We start from the raw sequence: 21,829 nt of genomic DNA, 5'->3' as shown, positions 1-21,829 counted from the left end.
GTGTAACTTTGAACAAGAGACCAGGGTAAGACTCGTGGGTGGGGGTGGGGGAGTTCAGGGGGAAAAAGAAAGAATATGAATCGTGACGAACGAGACAATGGGCAAACTGAGAGAAGGGAAACCGGAGAAAGAAACGGTTCAATGATACCGTCTCTTCCATCCCCGGCGTCCATTGCATGGAAACTTCGAACGAACCTTCACTGGTTCCTTCCAAGATGGTGGAAAATGATAAATCCTCCGCCAGTAGGATTGAGCACATTTTCAATACGTGGAAAACGAACGTTCTCACATTTAAACGGTTCACTGGAATACGCGATATCTCTCTCTCTCTCTCTCTCTCTCTCTCTCTCTCTCTCTCTCGTGCGACTATAAGTAAATAAAAATAATAGAACAAAAAAAAAAAATATTAAACATGAGTAGAGAGAAAATGAAAAAGATTAATATAGTTATTTATCATCGAATCGAAAAATAAATAAAATTGTCGAATACACATCACAAATCGATACACTTTCTAATTCTAATAAGTTGATTGTATAATCATTATGTTGACGTGTATCATTTATCCTAATTATTTGTATGAATTGGACCGTGCGTGTGTGAGTTTTGGATTTTGAGTATTTCATTTGTATTTATTTTTATCATAATTTACAGGTATCCTCTATTCGGACGTTACATTTATTTATCCTAAACACGAATAGTAACACGATTATTCTACATTCAACAATATTTATCATTTATCGTTGATTTATTGTCCGACCATAGTTCGATTTTGAAAATATCAACGATCAGTTTACCTCGTTTGTCTTAATTGGCTAAAACCACAAAACTGTTGATCAAATTTAATAGAACCAATCATTTAACGAAGAATCTTGACATTTCGATCTCATTAATATTCAAGGCTAAAATTCATCGAATAGATCGATTCGGTGTTCTGTTTATGACAAATTTTCTACTTGGCCTATAAACAAACCCTCCATCCCATTCCCCATTCTTGATGACATTTCCTTATCCTTTATTATACATTGCAACCAAATCGAACGACATTCCTTGGATGTTATATACATGTGAGAAATATTTTTACTCTCTCTCTCTCGACTCTTTTAAATATTAATTTGATAATTTAAAGAGAGGAACCAATATATAAAAGCCTGGCGGCGACTTGTTCGTATAAATAATAGCAAATTTTTGATAGGGAATATAATTAACGTAGAATATATATAAATCGTAAAAAATGACGAAATATTTGCGAGAACGGATATTTATTTTTGATATTTCTTTTTTTTCTTTTTTGTTGCTTAATCATTATATTATATTACACACGCGTATACATATAAATATATAGAGTATTATACGGGGTATAAATGTAGTTCTAGAAATACAATTTGAACAAATAACGTGACATGAATCAGCCAAGGTTACAGATTGAAAAATAAGTAATATAAGTATAATCCAATCTATCGACGAGGCTGACAATAATCATCGTCAGATCGATCATCGATCGATCGGATTGCCTACTTCAGCAGCAATCTCCGGTGTTCGATGTCTATCTGGGTCATCGAGAGGAAAACCTTTATTTCGTGTTGCAATTTCACTGCGGATACCCAACAGTAACCCTCGTCCTTCGATTTTTGTCACTACGACAAACTTTTCCAGATTACTATGATCCATTGTGCCTTTTTTCTTTTTTTTTTTCGTAAGATGATTTTGTTACATAATAAATATCTTGTTCACAACAATGGATGGATGGGTGGATAGATGAATCAAAGAGAATGATGGGAAGGGAATCGTAATTGTTAATAAAATATGTATATGAAGTAATACGTGAAAGTTTGATCGGTTATTTTCAAATGAACAGGTAATTCCTTCGTAGAATACAATTTCGCATTAACACGATAAGAAAATTCAGCAGCATCACCGGATAACATGTGTGATTTTTGTTTAAAATATTGAAAAAGTAAATTACATTAAAATAATGAGACGAAGGGAAAATAATGAACTCTCGATTTCATATAACACAATTTCACATAACATGGTATTTTCTAAGAACCTATCTCTACCGTGTTATAGGAAGATTAACTGTATACTTTAATCAATCGTATTTCACTAATTATACGTATCTAAGTAAATATAATTACGATCGTCGACTTATATGATCAATTTGCTACACGATAAATGAAAATTATATACTCCTAAAAGAATTTGTTCTAATTAGAAATAAAAAAAAATAAAACAAAACACACAAAACACATAAGTGGTGTGCCGAGTCAAATAAGGATAAAAATAAATGATATAAATCAATCGGTCGTTATACTTTGATAAAGAATTTCATTTACGAAGAAAGAAAGCGAAATCCGAAGAAGCAGCAAGAGGGTTAAATATAACAAAAAAAATAAAATCGGTTGCGTGCCTTGAGATACTCGTTTCAAGGCATCACATCAACTTCCTGTAATCGAAGGACGATTTACAACTCTCGTCTTACGCGGAATTACGAAAGTAACTCTCTACAACTAAACAGAGATATAGTATGTGTATGTGAGAGAGAGAGAGAGAGAGAGAGAGAGAGAGGGGGAAATGTAGAAATAAAAAAGAAAAGAAAAAAGGAACACAGAAAACTCTCTGTGTGTCGTCTAACGTGTAAAACGTTGTTGCTCGTTCACGCAAAACTCATGGAAGAAACTTGAGACGTTAGAAAATAGTGAAAAAGAGAGTGAGAAAGAGAGAGAGAGAGAGAGAGTGAGTAGAGTGTAAGTGGTTTGCTATAAGTTATACTTCCGTTTTCACTGCGTAAATAACAGTACAAAGAACTAACCAATACGATTTTATTCTCAACTACCTAAATTTCGATGATCGATTATGTGCGTAATTAATAAATATTATAATTAAACTATTTTATCTTTTAACTTATATTAAAAACTTATTAACAGTTTTGAAACTTTATATTGATTTATTGTATACGCTAATTATTATTTTTAATTGATATTTTTGACATCCCTTGTTCTAACTTTCTTGAATATTTTTGTTTTGTTTTTTTTTTAAATAACTCACGATCACCACACTCCAAACGAAGAAAATTTATGTTAAACCATTACTTTTTTTGCTTTCGTTCAAATTTTTTTCTTCCACCATAATATAACGATCGATGGGATATTGAACATTTTAATTGGTATTTCGAAGAGATAAAAAAAAAAGCAACAACAACATCGCATGAATTGTTAAAAAAAGTTGTCGTCATTATTGCGAATCGATAAGAGTTGTTTAGATGGTAAAGGAAGAATAAAAAAAAGAAATAATCGGGTTCGTATGATCCGTGCTATATTAAAAAAAAAAAGAAGAAAAAAAAAGAAGCCGTTCTAGACGAAAGACGCATAACGAGCCTTGTTCTCAGCATCCCGCATTACGAAATCCTTGTGACGCCGACAGGAAAGTGTCTGGATTTCGTTATAACATGCGCGGCCGCGTGCATGAGCGCAAAACACGAGCGTAATCCTCGATCGAGTACCGGAAATTATGAGATCGACATAAATTAGTTTCACAAAACGGGAGGTATACCTCTAAGAGACATACCGAATTCCTTTTTGCCAATCGAACAGTTTCCCACGAAGAAAGTTTGTCCGTTTGATTTTTGTTCGTTTTCCATCGTTCAACACAGGAACCGAAAGTTTAACCGAATAATCTAATAACACTCATAAATCTTAATAATCATTTTTTAATTAACAAGATCCATTTTGTTTTGTTTTCTTCGCTCGTTTACATGAAATTCGTCGCGATAGCGTTGTTAAAAAGAAAAAAAAAGAAATAAATGTAAATTGATAACGGAATCATACAGTAAACTGATTTTTAACGTATTAATTAATTATTTGCACGTAATCATAGATCAATCCGTAGAAAATTTCTAAATGAAATATTTCAAAAATTAGCTACTCTCAAACTGGATAGGAAGTATTTATCGCGTTAGTGAACCAAAAAAAAGAAACACACGCATACATATAAAAATGGTAAGCATTTTTTCGACATAGATGGAAAAGATAAATCTCTGGAACTCGAAGGGTTAATGTTCTTTTCTCTCTCAGACGCGGTTCCTTATATAATATCGACTTTTTGTTGTTGTTGTTGTTGTTGTTGTTGTTATCTTTGAGTTATGTATTACAGTTAGTACCTATATCATGCATTTTCACTTGAAAGAAAAATAAAAGTAAAGATCGGTTAGAGAATTGAGGAAATATCGATATCGACATTTTTAATGTTTTCTCATTAAATTCTATCGTTCTTCAGAATAATAACAAACATCAAAAAGCATTGAAATTAGAAATGTTTGTTATTTCGTTGCACTCTCGTTAACCAACGAAATAATACTTTTCGCGGCTTCTTACAAACCCACGTTTATCGCGAACAAAATTACACCATTATTATTCTATTGGCAATGGGCACTCGTACAACGATTTCAAACGTTTCTTCAAATTACGTTCGAATAACTCTATTCTAACTATTTCGAACGTAACGGGAAATACTACGGTTATTAGATCAAAAAGGTGTTGAACAAATGGCAAAATATCTTTAATCGTTTTGTTTTAAACATGAAACATTCGTTACTTTTTTCTTTCATTTTTCTATTCAAATCAAATGTTTAAAGTTCAAAAAATGAATAATAAAGATATTGATTAAAAAAAAAAAGAAAAGATTTCGAGGTCGAGGTGCAGAAATAGAATTTATTAACGAGACGTTTAGGAGAGAGAAATTCCTTGGAAATTCCAAGGAAAGCAAGTTTATATTACACGAGGGCGTGTGCGCTTGGTGATGACGGCAATAGGAATCAGACGTCACTTCGTAACAAAATACAGCACCCTTGTTAGGTAGTTTCTGGTAATATCGTAATTTCCGACTTTTACTTCTCCGAATAGCCGAACATTATTAACTAAATAAACATGTCATGGATTTAACTGAGAAAGATGCATTGTTGACGAACGAATCATAATCGAGTCCGAAATTTCTCTTCGTTCCAACCCTTTCTACGAACACTACTAAGAAGAAAATTGTTAATAGTATTTTTTATGAATAAAATTAAATTAAAAAGCAAAGAAGAAAAATATATAAGAAAATATGTATAGATACTCGCATAATTAGTAATTATTATTTGACAAATAATAGGATGATGATTAAAATGAAAAAGAATTTGAAGAAATGAATTTAAGAACGAACTAGCACGTGCCTAATTAGGTATGCACGATTTGTAACTACTACAGCACGGTTAGGAACGAGTTATTCGAAACGAAAGGCGCAATGGAAGAAGTTGGAACAACAACAACAACAACAACAACAATAACGTTGTTCGTTGTTCACTCGTTTTATACATATATACATATAACATCTGATAATTTTCCTTATAAAAATTACGCATTATTGCGTCGCACAACTAAGTAAGTAGGTGTAACTCGATTCAATTACTCAAGGGTGAGCCTAATTATGCCGTGCGTGCGTGCGAACAACACCTTTCTTACGCGCTTTCGATAAAAACCTAACCACATATACATACACATAAGCATATAAGTGCTTCTTTATCTTAAGAAACAATATAAATTTTGATTACGATAGATATACACCATAGAAAATATCTGTGGTGTCGTAAACTTCGATTAATTATAATCAAAATGAAAACCTTCGAAACGTTATTTTATTTATAAGATTTCTATTTTCCAATTATCGAGACTAATATAATATGATTGGTAGATTTACGTGGGTGTGTTGAAAAGTTTTCACAATATAGCTAAGAAACAACTTTGTTTTTCTGATCAAATTCACTTTTATTTAAGAAAACGATGAAAATTCTCGTTTGTTCGAAACTCAAAACTTTTTTAAACCACTTTCGTTCTATTATTATTATTATTATTATTATTCGTACAAAAATTCTTTCACACGAATACTTTTGTTTTCCAATGAATTCATAATATAACGATAGTTTTACTGTAGATTCACGTATATTGGGTTTATAGATCAACGTAATTGATCGAAAGTTTCTAACGAAATAAATCTGTTTGTTACAGAAACTTGATGGAAAAGGGTTCGTCGATACCATGGCAAGATACTCTCGAACAAGCGATCGGGGAAGACAGATTGGATGGATCAGCTTTAAGAGAATATTTCAGGCCACTTGAAGATTGGCTGAGAACGGAAAATCTCAGGACCGGTGAAGTAGTTGGTTGGTCCTATGGTAAGAAAATTTCAAAAAAACATCATTCGTATAAATTAAAAATGAATTTTATGGTTAATCTTAATATATATATATTTTTGTTAGTTTTCAAGTAAAATTTATTTTGTTAAACTCGTTAGCAAAGTTAAAAATCTAATTCTCGTGACGTATCTTGCCGAACCGGTGCCACTACCCGTGACTTGTTACAAATTATGCAATATCCTACCGTAACAGATTGAAGGTTGCGATTCCCACGTACTACTTACCGTCTAGCACTACAAATACTCCTTCATGTGACGACACATACGACTAAATTACGATACGCGACGGTACCGTTGAAATTATTAGGATTAACGGTTAAAGTTGTATATATACATCTTTTTTCATCTTACGCGATCACTCGTACGTCAAATTCAAACTCTTGAGTAATCCAACACGTCAATCTGATTTTTATATACAAATTTTAGAATATCAATTTCTCTTGATTTAATATTTATAAATATTTCGTTAATTTCGTAAAAAGATTTGCTAAGATTTTCTATCCTTCCACGCAAAAAAAAAAAGAAAATAGATAAGAAAAGAAAAGAAAACGGAAAGAGATTTTATTTCCGCATAAAAATAAATACGCAAGTTCGGTGATAGATACAGATAACAGATCGTAAAATTGTTGGACCCGTGGGATTGGAAAATTGCGAAATCGAAATATAGTAGTCACTGGTAGTAAAAGAGTGTGAGAAGGAGATAGATAGGAGTGGTAGCAATGGAAATGGAGAAAGAAAAAACATAAAGAAAGAGAATAAGAAGAAATAAAAGGAAACTAGAAGTCGTGAGAGACACGTTCGACAATTCCACCTATCGTTTCCACCATCGCAGGTTGCACCTTAAAAGCCTATAACCATCCATGCAATTCAGTTGGTGACGTACCTTGAATGTTCTTGCATATAGTTGTGGTATCTCTTTGCGAGTGAACAAACGGGCAAGTGAATGGCAAGAAAGGAGAATTCTCGTTTATGCATACGTTCAAAAGAGTGCACGCGTGTACCTCTTCCGTATTTTCTTACGTGAGCCAACGTCAAAATTGCGTTCACTCTCAATACCAGTAGAGAACAACTTCCGAGAGTTGTTGTTGCTCCTCCTCAACTCGGAATACCAAGCGTCAATTTTCCTTTCTACTTTTCCCTTTTACATAGATCTCTGATAATTCATACACGGAACTAGATAACCCCTACAATATTATAAATATTATTTTTTAATCATTAAATTGTCACCTTTTAAAATAATAATCTATCGATCAAATTCTTTCTAAAGATAAAATATTTATTAATTTGATTTTATAGTAGTTAACAATGTAAACCTCACCGTGTATGGTAAATCTAATGGTAACCATTATATTATAGTATCTAACGTAGAAACATTTATCGTATCATAAATATTACTCTTCTACTGTAAGTTAAGTATTTTCTAATGGTAATTCCAATAAGAAAGACGATAATTTATATAAATACATATATATGGGATACGATAAAACTGGACCAAAGATGGAACTATAGATTTGACTAATAATTAACGCGTTATAGTATGTTCTCACATTCAGTAGTTGTTTGGCCCCTTTGCTAGCTATTGGAATAAATGTATAACGAGTATTTGCAGTATGTAATATACGAAGTGAATATAAACTCGTTGAAATCGAATGTCGAAAGAAAAATGAAAAGAAGAGCCGTCTCCTCATAAACGATTCCGATGGAAAGTAGAGATGCGTACGTGACGACTGGTATCGATCGACTTTATGGAGAACCCTTTTAATTCTTTTACATTGTGAATTTAACTTGGAAAGTTTCTTCGAACGAATACATTGTGTAAATCGGTAACATCGAAGTAGGCCGAGAGAAGCGAGTACCACTCGATTCTATTCAATCGACTCCTATCGTTTACCTCCCTCCCTTCCCACATCATGGATTTTTTCTCTTTATCTAGATCGCACGAATTCCTAAGTTTCGTCGAGTTTCTTCCCTTTCGGCCCTCGAGCCCTGAACCTTATCTCTCAATCGGTTAATCCAACAAAACTCCTATACAATAATATATAATAATATATTTTACATTATATGAAAATAATATTTATTTAATCTTCCAGATTTAAGAAATATCAACGTACATTAACGACCAAAAGTTTTCAATTTCTATACGTAAAATTAATGAAACAAAATATTTTAGAGGTCGAAAAGGAATGACGTACTCAAAATTGTAATCGTACATTTATTTCGAATATTTTCGAAATTTTATTTGTATCTATTTTCATTTTTGAACTGAAATGAATTCGTTTATAGTAACCGAGATATAGATTTGATTGTCAAGAATCTTCTGAGTAGTATGTTTTATATTTTGTATTATTTTTTTTTATCAAGGAATGAATATTTTTTCAGCAAACTGTTTTTCTTTGTTTTTTTTTTTTTTTTTTTAATGACAACTTAATATATTCTAAGGGCATCTTGACAATTTGTAAAGAAATCAGCAATTTATTTTAAACTTTTGATCCAAAGTGTATATATCTACTATTATTACTATAATACTAGAAAAATAGCTATGATCTAATAGACAATCGGTCTAATGGACAATGATAGATCATTTTGATCTTTACTACTGATCAATTTACTCAACAATAAAACTATGGGGAGTTCAGAAACCGGAGATTTTTTTGAAACGATCCTGACCCCATAGATTAACGGCCGTTTAAATCGATCAAACGAACAAAAACTTTACAGATTTATGATTTTCATTTATTATTTCAGATGGCGATTATTGCAAACGTAGTATAGAAACTGCCGGACTGCAAGTTTACGGAAGTGGATATTACAACTATGCATTTTCAATGTTCCAAACATCTCGTGTAATGGAAACAACAATCGTTCTGTTTATCGCGATATTTTTCTACTAATGTAAAAGAAATCGTTTGACGAGTTCTACAAACGTGTTAACTAAAAACGTTGCCAAAAATGGTTAAGTATAATATATACGACAGAACTATAAAGTGAAAGAAAAAGAGAAAGAGAGAGAAAAGAAGTTAAAACCAAAGGGTTAAATCAAAGAATTCAGTATAAAAGAAATGACTATTTTGTTGATGATCAATATTGATCCGTTACTGAATCCTCAATACGAGAATAATGAAACAAATAAATAATTATAACATATCAAATGTGTGTCGAATTTATGTATGTTTGTGTGCATCACGCGAGCGTATAAATCTCATAGATTACGTACACCACATTCATCTGTGTAATCAAAGTGTATTTAGCACCATTCATTGTATTCATTTTAAGCGTTAATAAAATATAAATAAAATGAACGATCTTTTCTTAAATATAATATCAATAATTTTATTAGATTATTAAAATTTGAATGAACATTTATTTTTATTTACATTTTCAGATTTGTTTTATTTATACGATTAATTAATACAAATGTTACATTTATTTAAAATATTAATATTATACGTAATCAAATAATAAATTTTATCGATAGTTCTTTATATCGAGAAAGTAATTACTCGTAACCAGTAGAAATTAATAGCAAGAAAATTATACAAAAACCTGTTTACACATTCTCGATCACGTCATTATAAAATTCGTCTGTATAATTTTTTATCATTCGCGCGTACCTTTTCTTCTTGCAATTATATTCGCGTTTAAAGATTCTTTACTTTCTCGAATAGGGATGGAAGAGAATTAAAAGAGATAAAGAAAAAAAAAGAAAAAAAGGTAATAAAAAAGAATGAAAGACGTGCAACATGTATCTACTTTCATGCGGTGAAATGCAATTGCAGTAAGGAAGAGATGACCAGAAAGTTGTTCGCCCAGTTTCGTAATTTAAAAACGTAGAAACGACTACGGGTATCTCTGGAAAGCCGAAAAAGCAACATCGAGGAAAGTTGAAACATTTAAGTATATTTCCGTAAGGTCGAATTAATACAATGATTTAAAATGACCGCTTGAATATCGTCAATGATTTTTAGTCAATGTGCTTTCTACGATTACCTGATTTCAAATGAACGAATACAGATCATGATCGATTATATTGACGAGAAAGTTAGTTTCGTTTAAAAGTATGTCAAATCGATGCGTTAAAATAATACAATTAACTTAGTCGTTCTCTTTCGTCATCTTATATTTAATGACTGAATCAATTCCAAGTAAGATCTTGGCCATATACTTACGTAATGCATTAGTGTTCTAAGATCGAACGTGTTGAATGACTTGTACGACTGATTGGACGTTCATGATAAACGAGAATACTGTTTTCTATTATACTAGTGACTGGCGTCAAACCAGAACATACCAATTTTCTTTTAATAATCATAACGGTCTAATGGATTTTCTCTTGTTTGCAGCTACAATTTCATGGGTATACGTGAGATCCACTGTTATCGTGTTAAATCACCCACTCGTTTCTCATTAATCTAAGAAACTTGGAATTGAAAAATAAATCTTTAAGAAAGTAGAATGGAATAATCAGAATATTATTCATTTCAAATTGTTTTACATGATATCTTTGAAATTGTATGCATACCTTAATTTCAAACATTTTTTTTCTCATTACAACAAAATATTTATTATATTATAATAATTTGACTTATCGTAACTAACATATAAGAATACATTTGAAACAAATATTTTATTATTCGATTTGAATATTATTCACACAAATGTTATTAATACTTGTTGATTTCAAATGACGTACAAAGTAATCCCTGTACCTTTGTACCTTGTAAAAGATTAATATCAAGTTATATAAAATTTGATTTGAAAAAAATAAATGACAAGATGTATAAGAAAAGAAATACGTGAAAGATTTAAAATTATAAAAAGGTAAAGTATATTTTGAAGACGATGGGCAGATCGAAGGGTGACCATCGAATAGAAAGGAAGAGTTTTTCGACCTGGCCCAAAACTGGTTCGTCCACTTGCGTAATCGGAAGACCGGGAAGTCAATCCTTTCCGCGAAACGTCTACAACGCGCACAATGAACCGGCTGGTCAGCCAGCAACCAACCAACCAACCAACCACTTTCACCATTCACGAATACACGCGAGGGGAACGTAGATATATCTGTTGGTGCGTTTTTTTTTTTTTTTCTTCTTTTCCCCCTTTTTTTCTCAAATCGATCCTCTAATTCTTTTTTGTTCTTCCATATTATTATTATTTTTTTTTTTTCTATTATCCTATAGAAAATCCATTTTGTACGAAATAGATTAATGAGATCAAAGTAATTTAGTTTATTTCGAAAATGTATAATAATCATTCTCAGTTGTTTCAACAGATATATATCCTGATAGATAAATATACTTTTATACTTATACATACATATCATACATATACATATATATATATACATTCTTACCCATCGACCGCGAAAGTTATTTTCGAGAGAAAAGAAAGTAACGGGAAACCAAGGCGTCTTCGTCAATTGCGCAACTGCGAAACAAGATTAAAAAAAAAAAAGCGAACGTTCTTTCGATTTTAAACTCGATACTTTGCTCGATACCTAACATTTAATCATCTTACCCCAGATACGCTCGATTTTGCAATGAATAATTAAATAATCAATATTAAGAAAATTATTCATAATCCATCGATACGCGATCTCGCAAATCTATTATATACAATATTTTGTTTTTATTTTCATTATTTTATTTCAACAATTAAATAATATAATTAAGAATTTTATAAAGAATTTTTGCGAAATGCGGATCTTAATTGATCATCAGAGCGCGTCCATCTTAAATTACGTTCTCGTTTTACGAAATAAATTAATCGTTGGTTTAAACATATCAAAGATATATATTCACTAAATAATATTAATTATTAGAAAACGTAATGAGGCTAATTACGATTGCTCATTACGATGAAACAATGCACCTCTTGCATAATATCAAACAGCTCACGATGTTGTTCAACCAATGTCACTGTCTTTGATCGAGTCCATGCACGAGAAACTTTCTCGACTTCTGTCTCCGTTTCTTTCTCCTGTGTTGTGTCTCCTTTAAAAAAAAAAAAAAAAATATATATATTTTTTTAACTAACAATATAATCAATATGGCTATCCACTTACATTGAAAACATGTCTCTTGTATATCCTTCTTCCGGTATATCATTAACGTGATAAACCTATATTATTTCACGTCATAGTTTTCAACTAACTATTATTTTCTATCCGAGTTTTGTATTTTTGTTGTTGTTGTTGTTGTTGTTATTTATTAATTAGTCTGAATATGAAAAAATCAAACGATATAATTATTACGAAAATATCTTAGCTATTCTGTTAATGTTGTATCATTAAATCAGTATATCGTTAACGTGATAATAAATGGCATTATTCAAATTATCGTTTAAAGAACTAATTATAATATTATTTTAAATACAAATATATTTATATATTTCTTCGAAAAAAAAACGTCGAGCGATATAATTTTTTCCAAAATATTCCGAGTCCTCCTTTTTTTTTAAAACGTCGTTCGAACGATCACTTAAATTCATCTTTTATGGTTTCGCTTAGGATGGTTAAACGTCAAATTGGAATTTCCGTTTAAAAGTCAAGGCCGAAGGAAGAATAAAATCTTCGCGTTCCATTCGAATATATATATATATATATACATATACATATACATTTCTTTTTTTCTTTATATTATTTCGAAATCAAATGAATTGCTCGCGGCTATAAAAAAAAAAGAAAATTTAACTAATAAATTTCTAATTCGTTTAATAGATACGTATCAAATTTATTCTCGTAAACAAGAGTTAAATCAATACCTATTGGTATTTCTAACAATTCGTCTTAACGATCTGACAGTTGTCGTTGTTTTGAATCGTCTAATGACACAAAAGGGGTGAAGATATTTATTTGATTACAATTTTGTAAACATTAATACAGTATCTCAAAGCCCCTTTCGCTTTCTATATTTGTACATTTTTTTTTTTTTTTCAAATCGCTTATAGATCACGCAATACATCGAGGCGTTAATTAAACGATCTCTAATCTACGCAATCGTTATGCAATAGTCCAGCTATCTTTCGACCATGTAATTTCTATTTTATGTGTTGATTTTTGTCAACAAAAAGTGGTACCATAATATCGATAAAGTATTACGACGAAGACGATGAAAAATTCGAAGTAAAATCGGCAACATACACACATACACACACACATGAGAAAATCTATTCGTTAGATCGAATTTCATTTTTCGTATGGCAATTACAAGAAACTAACAACTTTCTTGTTAGTTTTATCTTTTAAATGACGATTCTATTTGAATATATCTTACAAATGGAGAAAGTCTTTCTAGCAAATGTTTTCAGCAAACATAGACAAATCGATAGAATAACTAATTAAAATAAGACGGAATAACGCGCTAACACGCGAATAAAATTAGAAATAAAATACTTTCACTTAGTGAATTTTGTGTATTTTCTATATGGAATATAACATTTTGATTGTTACGAATATAACATCAGAGCGTAGAAATGTATAAAAATCGCAGTCTTTCCGTATTTTAAAACGCCATTATTTGTAATTTATTATAAGACTCAAAAATACAATTCTCCCAAAGTGGGACACTCATTAATCCGTCATCGTAAATTAGTTTGTTTTTTTTTTTTTTTTTTTCATGAAAATGTTACGAAATATATGAACTAATCGATGAATTAAGAAAAACACCGGTCTATGGTAACCCACCTTTAAATTTTATAATCAAGTCGTTAAAATAACCAAAGTGATTCCGTCCTGTATCATTATTTGAACCAAAAAAAAAGGAACTGAACGAAGGTCGTCGAATGATTATAATATATAACTAGTTCCTCTTCTACAAAAAATAATTTCCATGGAATGATATCGATCGAGAGATATCACTTCTTCGAAAATGAACAAATTAGAATACCATATTATAAAATATACAAACTTCTTAGAAAATAAGAATCAAGATTGTAGAAATTTGCATGGGAAATGTTTTTTGTCCAAAGGAATACATTATCGCTTTGACAAATTTAAAACAAAAAACAAAAAATAAACTCTTTGCGTTATGATTGTGACATTTTATTTTAATTTTGAAAATTAATTCGTTAATTGAATAATTCGTAGAAAAAAAAAAAACAAATTATTGTAAGAGAACAAATTAATAGGAAGGAACTATACAGTCACCTATAACTAGACTACTATTCTAATCGTAAAAAGAGAGAGACGGGGAGGGGGGAGAAAAAAAAATAACAAAACCGATCGTGTTCTTCCGTGACTGCTAATTAGTTCTATGTCGTAGGACGAAGGCATTATTCGTGGCTTATAAGATTAAACGACCGATGGGCTCGTTGAACGTTGGTTGCAACGAGAGTCCGGTTCATTGCGTGCCGCGAGAACAAGAGGGAATTGCCCTAACCAATCATCCCATTATACCAGTCTACTTGTTCGTAGTCACAGTGTCCGACAACCGACGAGAAGCCCCGTACTTCACTTTCGCTCGTCTATTCAGATTTTATCTTTGTTCCTTTTTTTTTTTTTTTTCTATCTTTTTTTTTCTTCTCCTCAAACGTAACCACCATGTACTTTCCTAGCAACAACAAAAAACCGAACGAGTTTGAAGAGAAGAATTCTAACCGTTTCTTCCTACGAATTATTCGAAAAGTATTATCGTTCAGTTTTTACATTGATCATTAAGATCTGACAATTATAATCGATAGAAATTAATATCATGAACGATGAAAATATTCGTCGTTATTTTTACGAAATAATTATCGACAGTTCAATATTAAAAATTCAAACAAAATTTGTATTGTTACTCAACGAAAACATATCTTTGTTAGTACGTATCGTATTGGAATAGGTATTATTTATTTTTTCAATTATCATATATCTATTTATTTCATTTTCGTAATTTCTAAGTAAATGTGTAATAACATTGAAGATGAAAAAGTACTAGTAACGGTACCTAATATTTACAGGAATCTTAATCCGGTATGTAGAATGAAAGAAAGATTAAAAGTAAAGGTAGTAAGTAAAGAAATATAAACTAAAGGATAATAATTCTTTTATTAAAGTAATCTCTCTGTCAACAGGATATCCTTGACTCGAGCTAACGTTTGTTTCGAGTATCGTTTCCCTTTTCATCCCTTTCCGTTAATTGTGTGTCTCTCCTCCGCATCCCCCTTCTCCGAACTAAGCAAATCCCTCTTTTCCCTCTTCGTATCCCATCTTTATTGTCATTCTCCTGAACGTTGCGGGAGGGTCGAAGTTCATTGAGCCACAAAAGCATTCCGAGTGTCGACAACGCCAATTGCTCGTTACATTGTAACTCCTCCTGTCAGTTCAGAATCAACCCGCGAATCTGATGTACGAATTTTGTCTAACAACATTTCAAAATTTGATTTACTTGTATTACGCGAACGGATTATTCCATCATTTCATTCGATAAATTAAATAATATTGATTTTAATCAATTTCAAACTAGTTATTCGTAATAATTAACAATTCAAACGAATATTTAATAAATACCCATAAAGTATAGTGATTTTATTTATTTGTGGATAATATCATTCGTGTATTTTTTTATATCATCGATATAACGTAAGTATGATTAATAATATCTATCCTCTCGATACGTGATCGATAAAAATAACGTTAATAAAAAAGAAAAATAAAAGGAAGAACAAAAGAGTAAAGAAAAATTGTTCGACGTTACCGTTATAACGAAAATATTATATATAATACAATTAAATTAACTAACACGAATTCGTGGGAATTTATAAATCCGTAACACGGAAATTACTCGATATACGCGTTAATTAACTTTCCCAAACTCTGTCAAAAAAAAAAACAGAATATAAGTAAAAGAAAAATAAGAGAACGAAAAAAATTGAATTATATTCTTGTAGACGTGAATTATGTGAGAATGTGTTTTAGAATTTCGTGGTTTTTTTTTTTCTTTTTTTTCTTTTAATAGGAACGAATAATACGCACGGAATAATAATATAAAATAATAATAATAACGAGAAGAAGAAATAATTCTCAAGGAGTCGCACAGATGGTTCGTTCGTTCGTTCGTTCGTTCGATGACACGAAACACGTTTTTTGTCTTACTTATTAGCTAACACTCGTCCCCCCGAGTACGATGATCTCTCTAAAGGCAAACAAAAACATTTAAATTACAATCTCACGCGGTCGAACATGCATTAAAAATAGTGTGTTGTTCAGTTAGATCACAACAAATCCATTTGTTAAAGCTAAGAAGAAGGACGTAGGAACGACACGGCCTTTTTCGAACGAGATCGTGACATTAAAAAGGTTAAGGTTGGGTCGTCATGTAACACACACACATATACACACAATAAAATCGATTTCGAAAGATTCTCAAGACGATAATGCACTTGACTAACCGCCGGAGAAAATGTCGATTTACGTGTGTATTTAATTAAATGCGTTTCTAACGTATGAGAAATAATATTCCGATGATGATATTAATTAACGGTGTTTAAAATATGTTAACACAGAAAAAGGTGCGGTAAAATAAACGTGCGATCGATAATTGTTTTTTTTTTTTCTCTCATTTTTTTTAAACCATTTAATAAGAAAACGATTGAGAATGTTTCCTCAAACCACCCCACTCACCTCCACCACCACCACCACCACCACTCGATCGTAAGTGTCGTGCTTAACTCTCGAATTATATTTGTCAAGTTCTTACTTCCTGTCAGAGAAGACACCCTTTGAAAAAGATCCCTCAAAGGACGCGACTCCTATTTGCGTCCGTTCTTCAATGTTTCCGGTGCCACGACACGATGAACTGCTACGAAAAATTAAATAGCGTCCACTGTTTCAATTCTCACGATAATCTCCATCTGTCCGTTTGTCTATCCATCTGTCTCACTGTTGTACGTATGTATATATGTATGTATTCGTGTATCGAAGCAGATAGTGTCTACTTGTCTAATATAGCACGTGTGATAAATCACACGTTGTCCTCGTTGGATCCATACGAAGGAACAGATATTATATTATATGTTAACTTTAAATGAGTTTATTGCACGTACGTTTTACCAATCGAAATTCTATACCGTACTTTAAATAAGCATAGTTTAATTTACTCTATGTGTTATAGTAGTTGAATCTAAAATTAACTAACTTATCGGTACGTTCAATCTTCCTGTATGCAATACGATTTCGTTTGTCGTCACTTCGTTTAGAATTTTTTACCAGTGTTGGACGAAGCGTGAGTAAACGTATTTAATAACTCGTTAACGTAATTTTGTTATTTTTTACTAATAGAAATCTAACGTTATTTTTTGAAATGTAATATGCATCGTGTAAAATAAATTTGTCACATTCTCAATGTATGTGAATGACATAAGAAAAGAAAAAGGGATAGAAGTAAAGATTTTTAAATAAGTGTATAACTAAATGTGGTAAATTTGTATTAAGCGGTACAATTGAATTCCCATAATGTGTTGCTTATTAATTAATTATTAATTAAAACAAATGATTTATTTAAAGTATAAAATGAACATATATAGAAAAACATTTTAAAGTTTACAATAGAAAATTTCAATATATTTATTTGTGAATGACTCTGTGTAGTTAAATTGTATATGAAAAACTTATGAATTATTTAGAATAATCAACGAATCTTATATTCTTGATCTCTCAAAAGAACAAGCAATAACCGTAACATTGCACCTTCACCACGTTTCGTATTACGGATGGTAACGAGATACTCCATAAGTATTTAGAGACCACTAACAAGACCAATACCGTTCCACCCTTTCTCAATTCATTCGAGAAATGAGATATCTCGTATTTTCCTTGCTCACACTAATTTTATGTTTCAGGAAAAAACGTCATCGGGAAAATAATTCGTTGATGAATTTTTTTTTGCGATTTGCCAAAAACAATAATAATTTTATTCGAAGAAAATTATGAATTTTAAGTAATATCGTTATATCTAATTGAAAATGAACGTCTTCGGAGTATCGTTGTTTCTTTTTTACACCATCGTTATGTCATACGCATTGTCGGCTGAAACAATTTGTACCAGAATCGAAAAGTGAGTAAATTATTTCAAATTTATAATTTTAATAAATATGATGTGTGAAATATCTCTCGAAAAATGTGACTCAAATAAATAGATTAAAATCAAAACTTAAATTAAAATTCATTTAATTTTATATAAAAAATAATTAAATCAAATCTCTCACTCAGCTGCACTTCGTGAATTAATTGATGCATCTACACCCCACAAATATGTGCTCATAGAAAGTTCAAATATATTTATTATATGTGATATTTTTATCCATAATAACCCCCTGTACAATAAATATAAATATATTAAAGAGGATATATTAATATCTTTCATATGAAATTTGTTACGTATATTTAATATTCCTATTATTTAATTAATGTAATTATTATATGAAATATTTGCTTAATAGCTTTGATAGAATGGAATCATGATACTGATCTTGGCTGGCTTCACTAGATATCCTATCCCATGCTAACATCATCCCATTCGCATAACATTATACTCATCCCGATAAGGGTATAACCAGAGAGAGGTTAATCGCTAATTGATTGAATGTTACAGTTACACGGTCACTTCTATGGAAAGATATGAAGAGCCAGTAGTCGTGAACGCGCTCTCATGGTGCATCCAACTTCCACCGAGATGTCCTCAACCCCAAACTATAATGAGACAACGCTATCGGATAAAGGTAAATAATATATATCACTATATAAAAATTTTACATATAATATTATACAATGAATCATAGAAATATTTTCATATATATATATATATATATATGTATATACATATATCAATTTAAAAGTATAATATTTCTAAAAGTAGTTTTTATACGAATAACACAATTTGGAAAGTTTGCATTACAAATAAATATTAATTATTAATGAGTAAACAATTAGAAACAAGTATAAAGTATTCCGCTTATTCGTTATAAAATATATCATTAAATTATAACTTTGATTTTTGTCCGAATAGTTTGCGTTGATTAATAAATACGCGAATGGAATGAAAAATATTGAAGTTAACATAGGAACAATTATTGTACACATTGAAAAACTTATTTGATTATTTAATATACCAAAAGATTCCCAAACAAGAACTTCCTCTGATCCAATTTCGAGGTCTTAAGCGTACCTGTATTATGTGTATGTACTTCTAAGTATTTAATGTCCAACTGAAATAGTTCTCTCTCTCTCTCTCTCTCTCTCTCTCTCTCTCATTTTCTCCCTTTCCCTGTATCGTTAATCAAGCAATCCGTTCATTATAGAGGCAACGTAATGCAATTCCAACAGTTACTTTCGTATAAAGCGTTGTGCCCGATGTTACTGGAGCAAACATTCCATTTCCTAGAAAGCTTCAATGCACGGTTCGTTTCGATATACATGCATATGCAAGGTAAACCTATCCTCGAAATGTTATATAACGATAAAATCAATCGAATATTTAAGGAGCCGTCGTCCACGATGCTTTATCAGATCACAGTCGTTCGATTAAACAAACAATTAATTATGCGAATAAGTTATACTAACTAAACAATAATGAATAATGGAAACAAAATTGACCAAAAAATTACTACGTAAAGTGAAATCAAGAAATATCAATCTCTAATTGATATCAATTAACCTTTTATAGTTACTACCTGATTTATAAAAATCATTCAAAGATACTTCAACATTTAATTACGTTTCATTTCATTTTGTTTCTCGAGAGAAACGTGGCGCATTCATCTCTTGTTCTGTAATCAATAATATTCTTTTTTTTTAAATAATCATTAATATTCATTATGAGTTCGAACGATACCTTTGACAATTTTCCATTCATCGTTAATTTTGTATTTAATTGTTACTTGTGAGTATTCTATTACGTATAACCTTTTTTTCTTTTTCTTTCCTTTTAAGTAACTACAAACAAATTAAGTTTACAAAGGGTTAAAGTGAAATTAATTCCCGTAGGGCACTGTAAAAATTCGGTTAATTTTTTTTTTTCTCTTTCTTTCTTATCTTCTTTTTTCTTTTTCCTTCTTTCTTTCTTTCTTTCACTCATCAGCGTCATCCCTCTCGTTCGCTCGAGCATAGTCGAATACGTTAATTATGGCTTACAGGGAAAGTGGTCGTTTTAAGAGTCTAATTAAACAAATAAAAAAAAAAATAAAGGAAGGAAGGAATGGAACCGTGCAGTTGTAGACATGGAATGTACACTCGTAGGCCGAAGGATGAAAGAGAAATTATGAAATAAACTAATCAAGAATAAATTTCATACAAATTACAATTTTTTTTTCTACAATAAAATCACAATTTTCGTATCAAAATGAAAATATACCAAAGAAATATATCAACAGATCTACATTTTGTATAAAAAAAATAATATCAGAGATCTTATACTTAAATGAATACCAACAATTAAATTTTTCAAATGACTTTAATGATAAAATGACGATGAACTTTACAAGAAACATTACGAATCTAATGAGAATTAATACAGGAAACATACGGTCAATGTATATAAAACAGTTTGTCTAAAAGGTACACAACAACAACAACACGGACAACACGATCTATTCGCGTTTTAATGTTAGAATTAGTAAAAACAAAAGAAAAAGATTGAAAAATATCTTAGTCGTGTCGGATTATGGTACTCACGATTTTATCTAAAGCATTATATCTCGAGGATTAATGGGATAACGATCTCTAATGCCATACAAAACGCGATCTCTTGTAACTTCGAATAAAACTTGTAGAAAAATATTCTACGTATAAGTGTAAGAGAGAGAGAGAGAGAGAGAGAGAGAGAGACAAAAGAAAGAGGGGATTGGGGAAAAGGGTTAAAGAAAAAAAAAAAAGAAAAAAAATGATCTTACATACTCGGGAACGTATTTAATTCGTTCGAAAAAAAAATGCATATGACGAAATATCGTAGTCATATCGAAGAACCCGATCGATCACGCTCCCGTAATTTTACCGAGCTTTTACCATGCCAATGTACGAACTAAGGTCTGTCTTATTTACATAAAAGTATCAGACGGAATCTTGAACAGGTGTTACATGTTAAATATTCTCGTGGAACTTAACGTTCGGCTACGCGACACGAAAATAAACGAATTGAATCGAATCGAATCGATAAAGGTAAGAAATAGTTGTAATTTTAAATTGTATTACTTACACCGCGAGTAATACAACGAACAAGATTCTCTGAGAATTCTTGTCTTCGTTATTTGAACCACATTCACCGATCGATAATTATCCAGCCATGTAGTTCGTAGAATGAGAGGGGTCCTTGTAACACAAAGCGCGATCGTAAACGTTTTTCCACGCGTAAAGGATCATTAAAGAAAATAACGTGAATAATAATAAAATTGTGTATAAGAAAAGAAGAAGAAAAAAATATAGATAAAGAGTGGAATCTTTCGAAAAGTGTGACACAAAGTGATAATAATCAATAGTCGTAAATAAAATCAGAAACTGGTAATATCTGATTTTCGAAGTTAAGGGAAATAACGTAATCGAGGTGATATCATTCTCGTATCATTTTTTTTCTTTGACGATACAACTAGAATGAGGCTGGAATTTTTTCTTTCCTTTTTTCTCTTTTTTTTTTTT

General features: G+C 30.9%; 2 protein-coding genes across 4 annotated transcripts in view; both read left to right on the top strand.

The window, feature by feature from the left end:
* Nucleotides 1-9,533, top strand: part of LOC106786393 (angiotensin-converting enzyme) — a 36,600-nt gene extending 27,067 nt beyond the window's left edge. For both annotated transcript variants that reach the window (XM_014747725.1, XM_014747723.1), the window contains 2 exons: nucleotides 6,039-6,205; nucleotides 8,971-9,533. In XM_014747725.1, the coding sequence (XP_014603211.1) occupies nucleotides 6,039-6,205; nucleotides 8,971-9,116 (313 nt within the window). In that variant the 3' untranslated portion in view covers nucleotides 9,117-9,533. The remainder of the gene's footprint in view (nucleotides 1-6,038; nucleotides 6,206-8,970) is intronic.
* Nucleotides 9,534-15,747: 6,214 nt separating this feature from the next.
* The window catches only part of LOC106786364, a 15,145-nt gene continuing 9,063 nt past the window's right edge, over nucleotides 15,748-21,829 (top strand). For both annotated transcript variants that reach the window (XM_014747654.1, XM_014747653.1), the window contains exons 1-3: nucleotides 15,748-15,784; nucleotides 18,043-18,257; nucleotides 18,795-18,921. In XM_014747654.1, coding sequence (XP_014603140.1) covers nucleotides 18,166-18,257; nucleotides 18,795-18,921 — 219 coding nt within the window. In that variant the 5' untranslated portion in view covers nucleotides 15,748-15,784; nucleotides 18,043-18,165. The remainder of the gene's footprint in view (nucleotides 15,785-18,042; nucleotides 18,258-18,794; nucleotides 18,922-21,829) is intronic.

This window comes from Polistes canadensis, unplaced genomic scaffold (assembly GCF_001313835.1).
Source record: "Polistes canadensis isolate GaletaPanama2010 unplaced genomic scaffold, ASM131383v1 scaffold_72, whole genome shotgun sequence".
Classification (NCBI taxonomy): domain Eukaryota; kingdom Metazoa; phylum Arthropoda; class Insecta; order Hymenoptera; family Vespidae; genus Polistes; species Polistes canadensis.
This window is presented reverse-complemented; position numbering and strand designations above follow the sequence as displayed.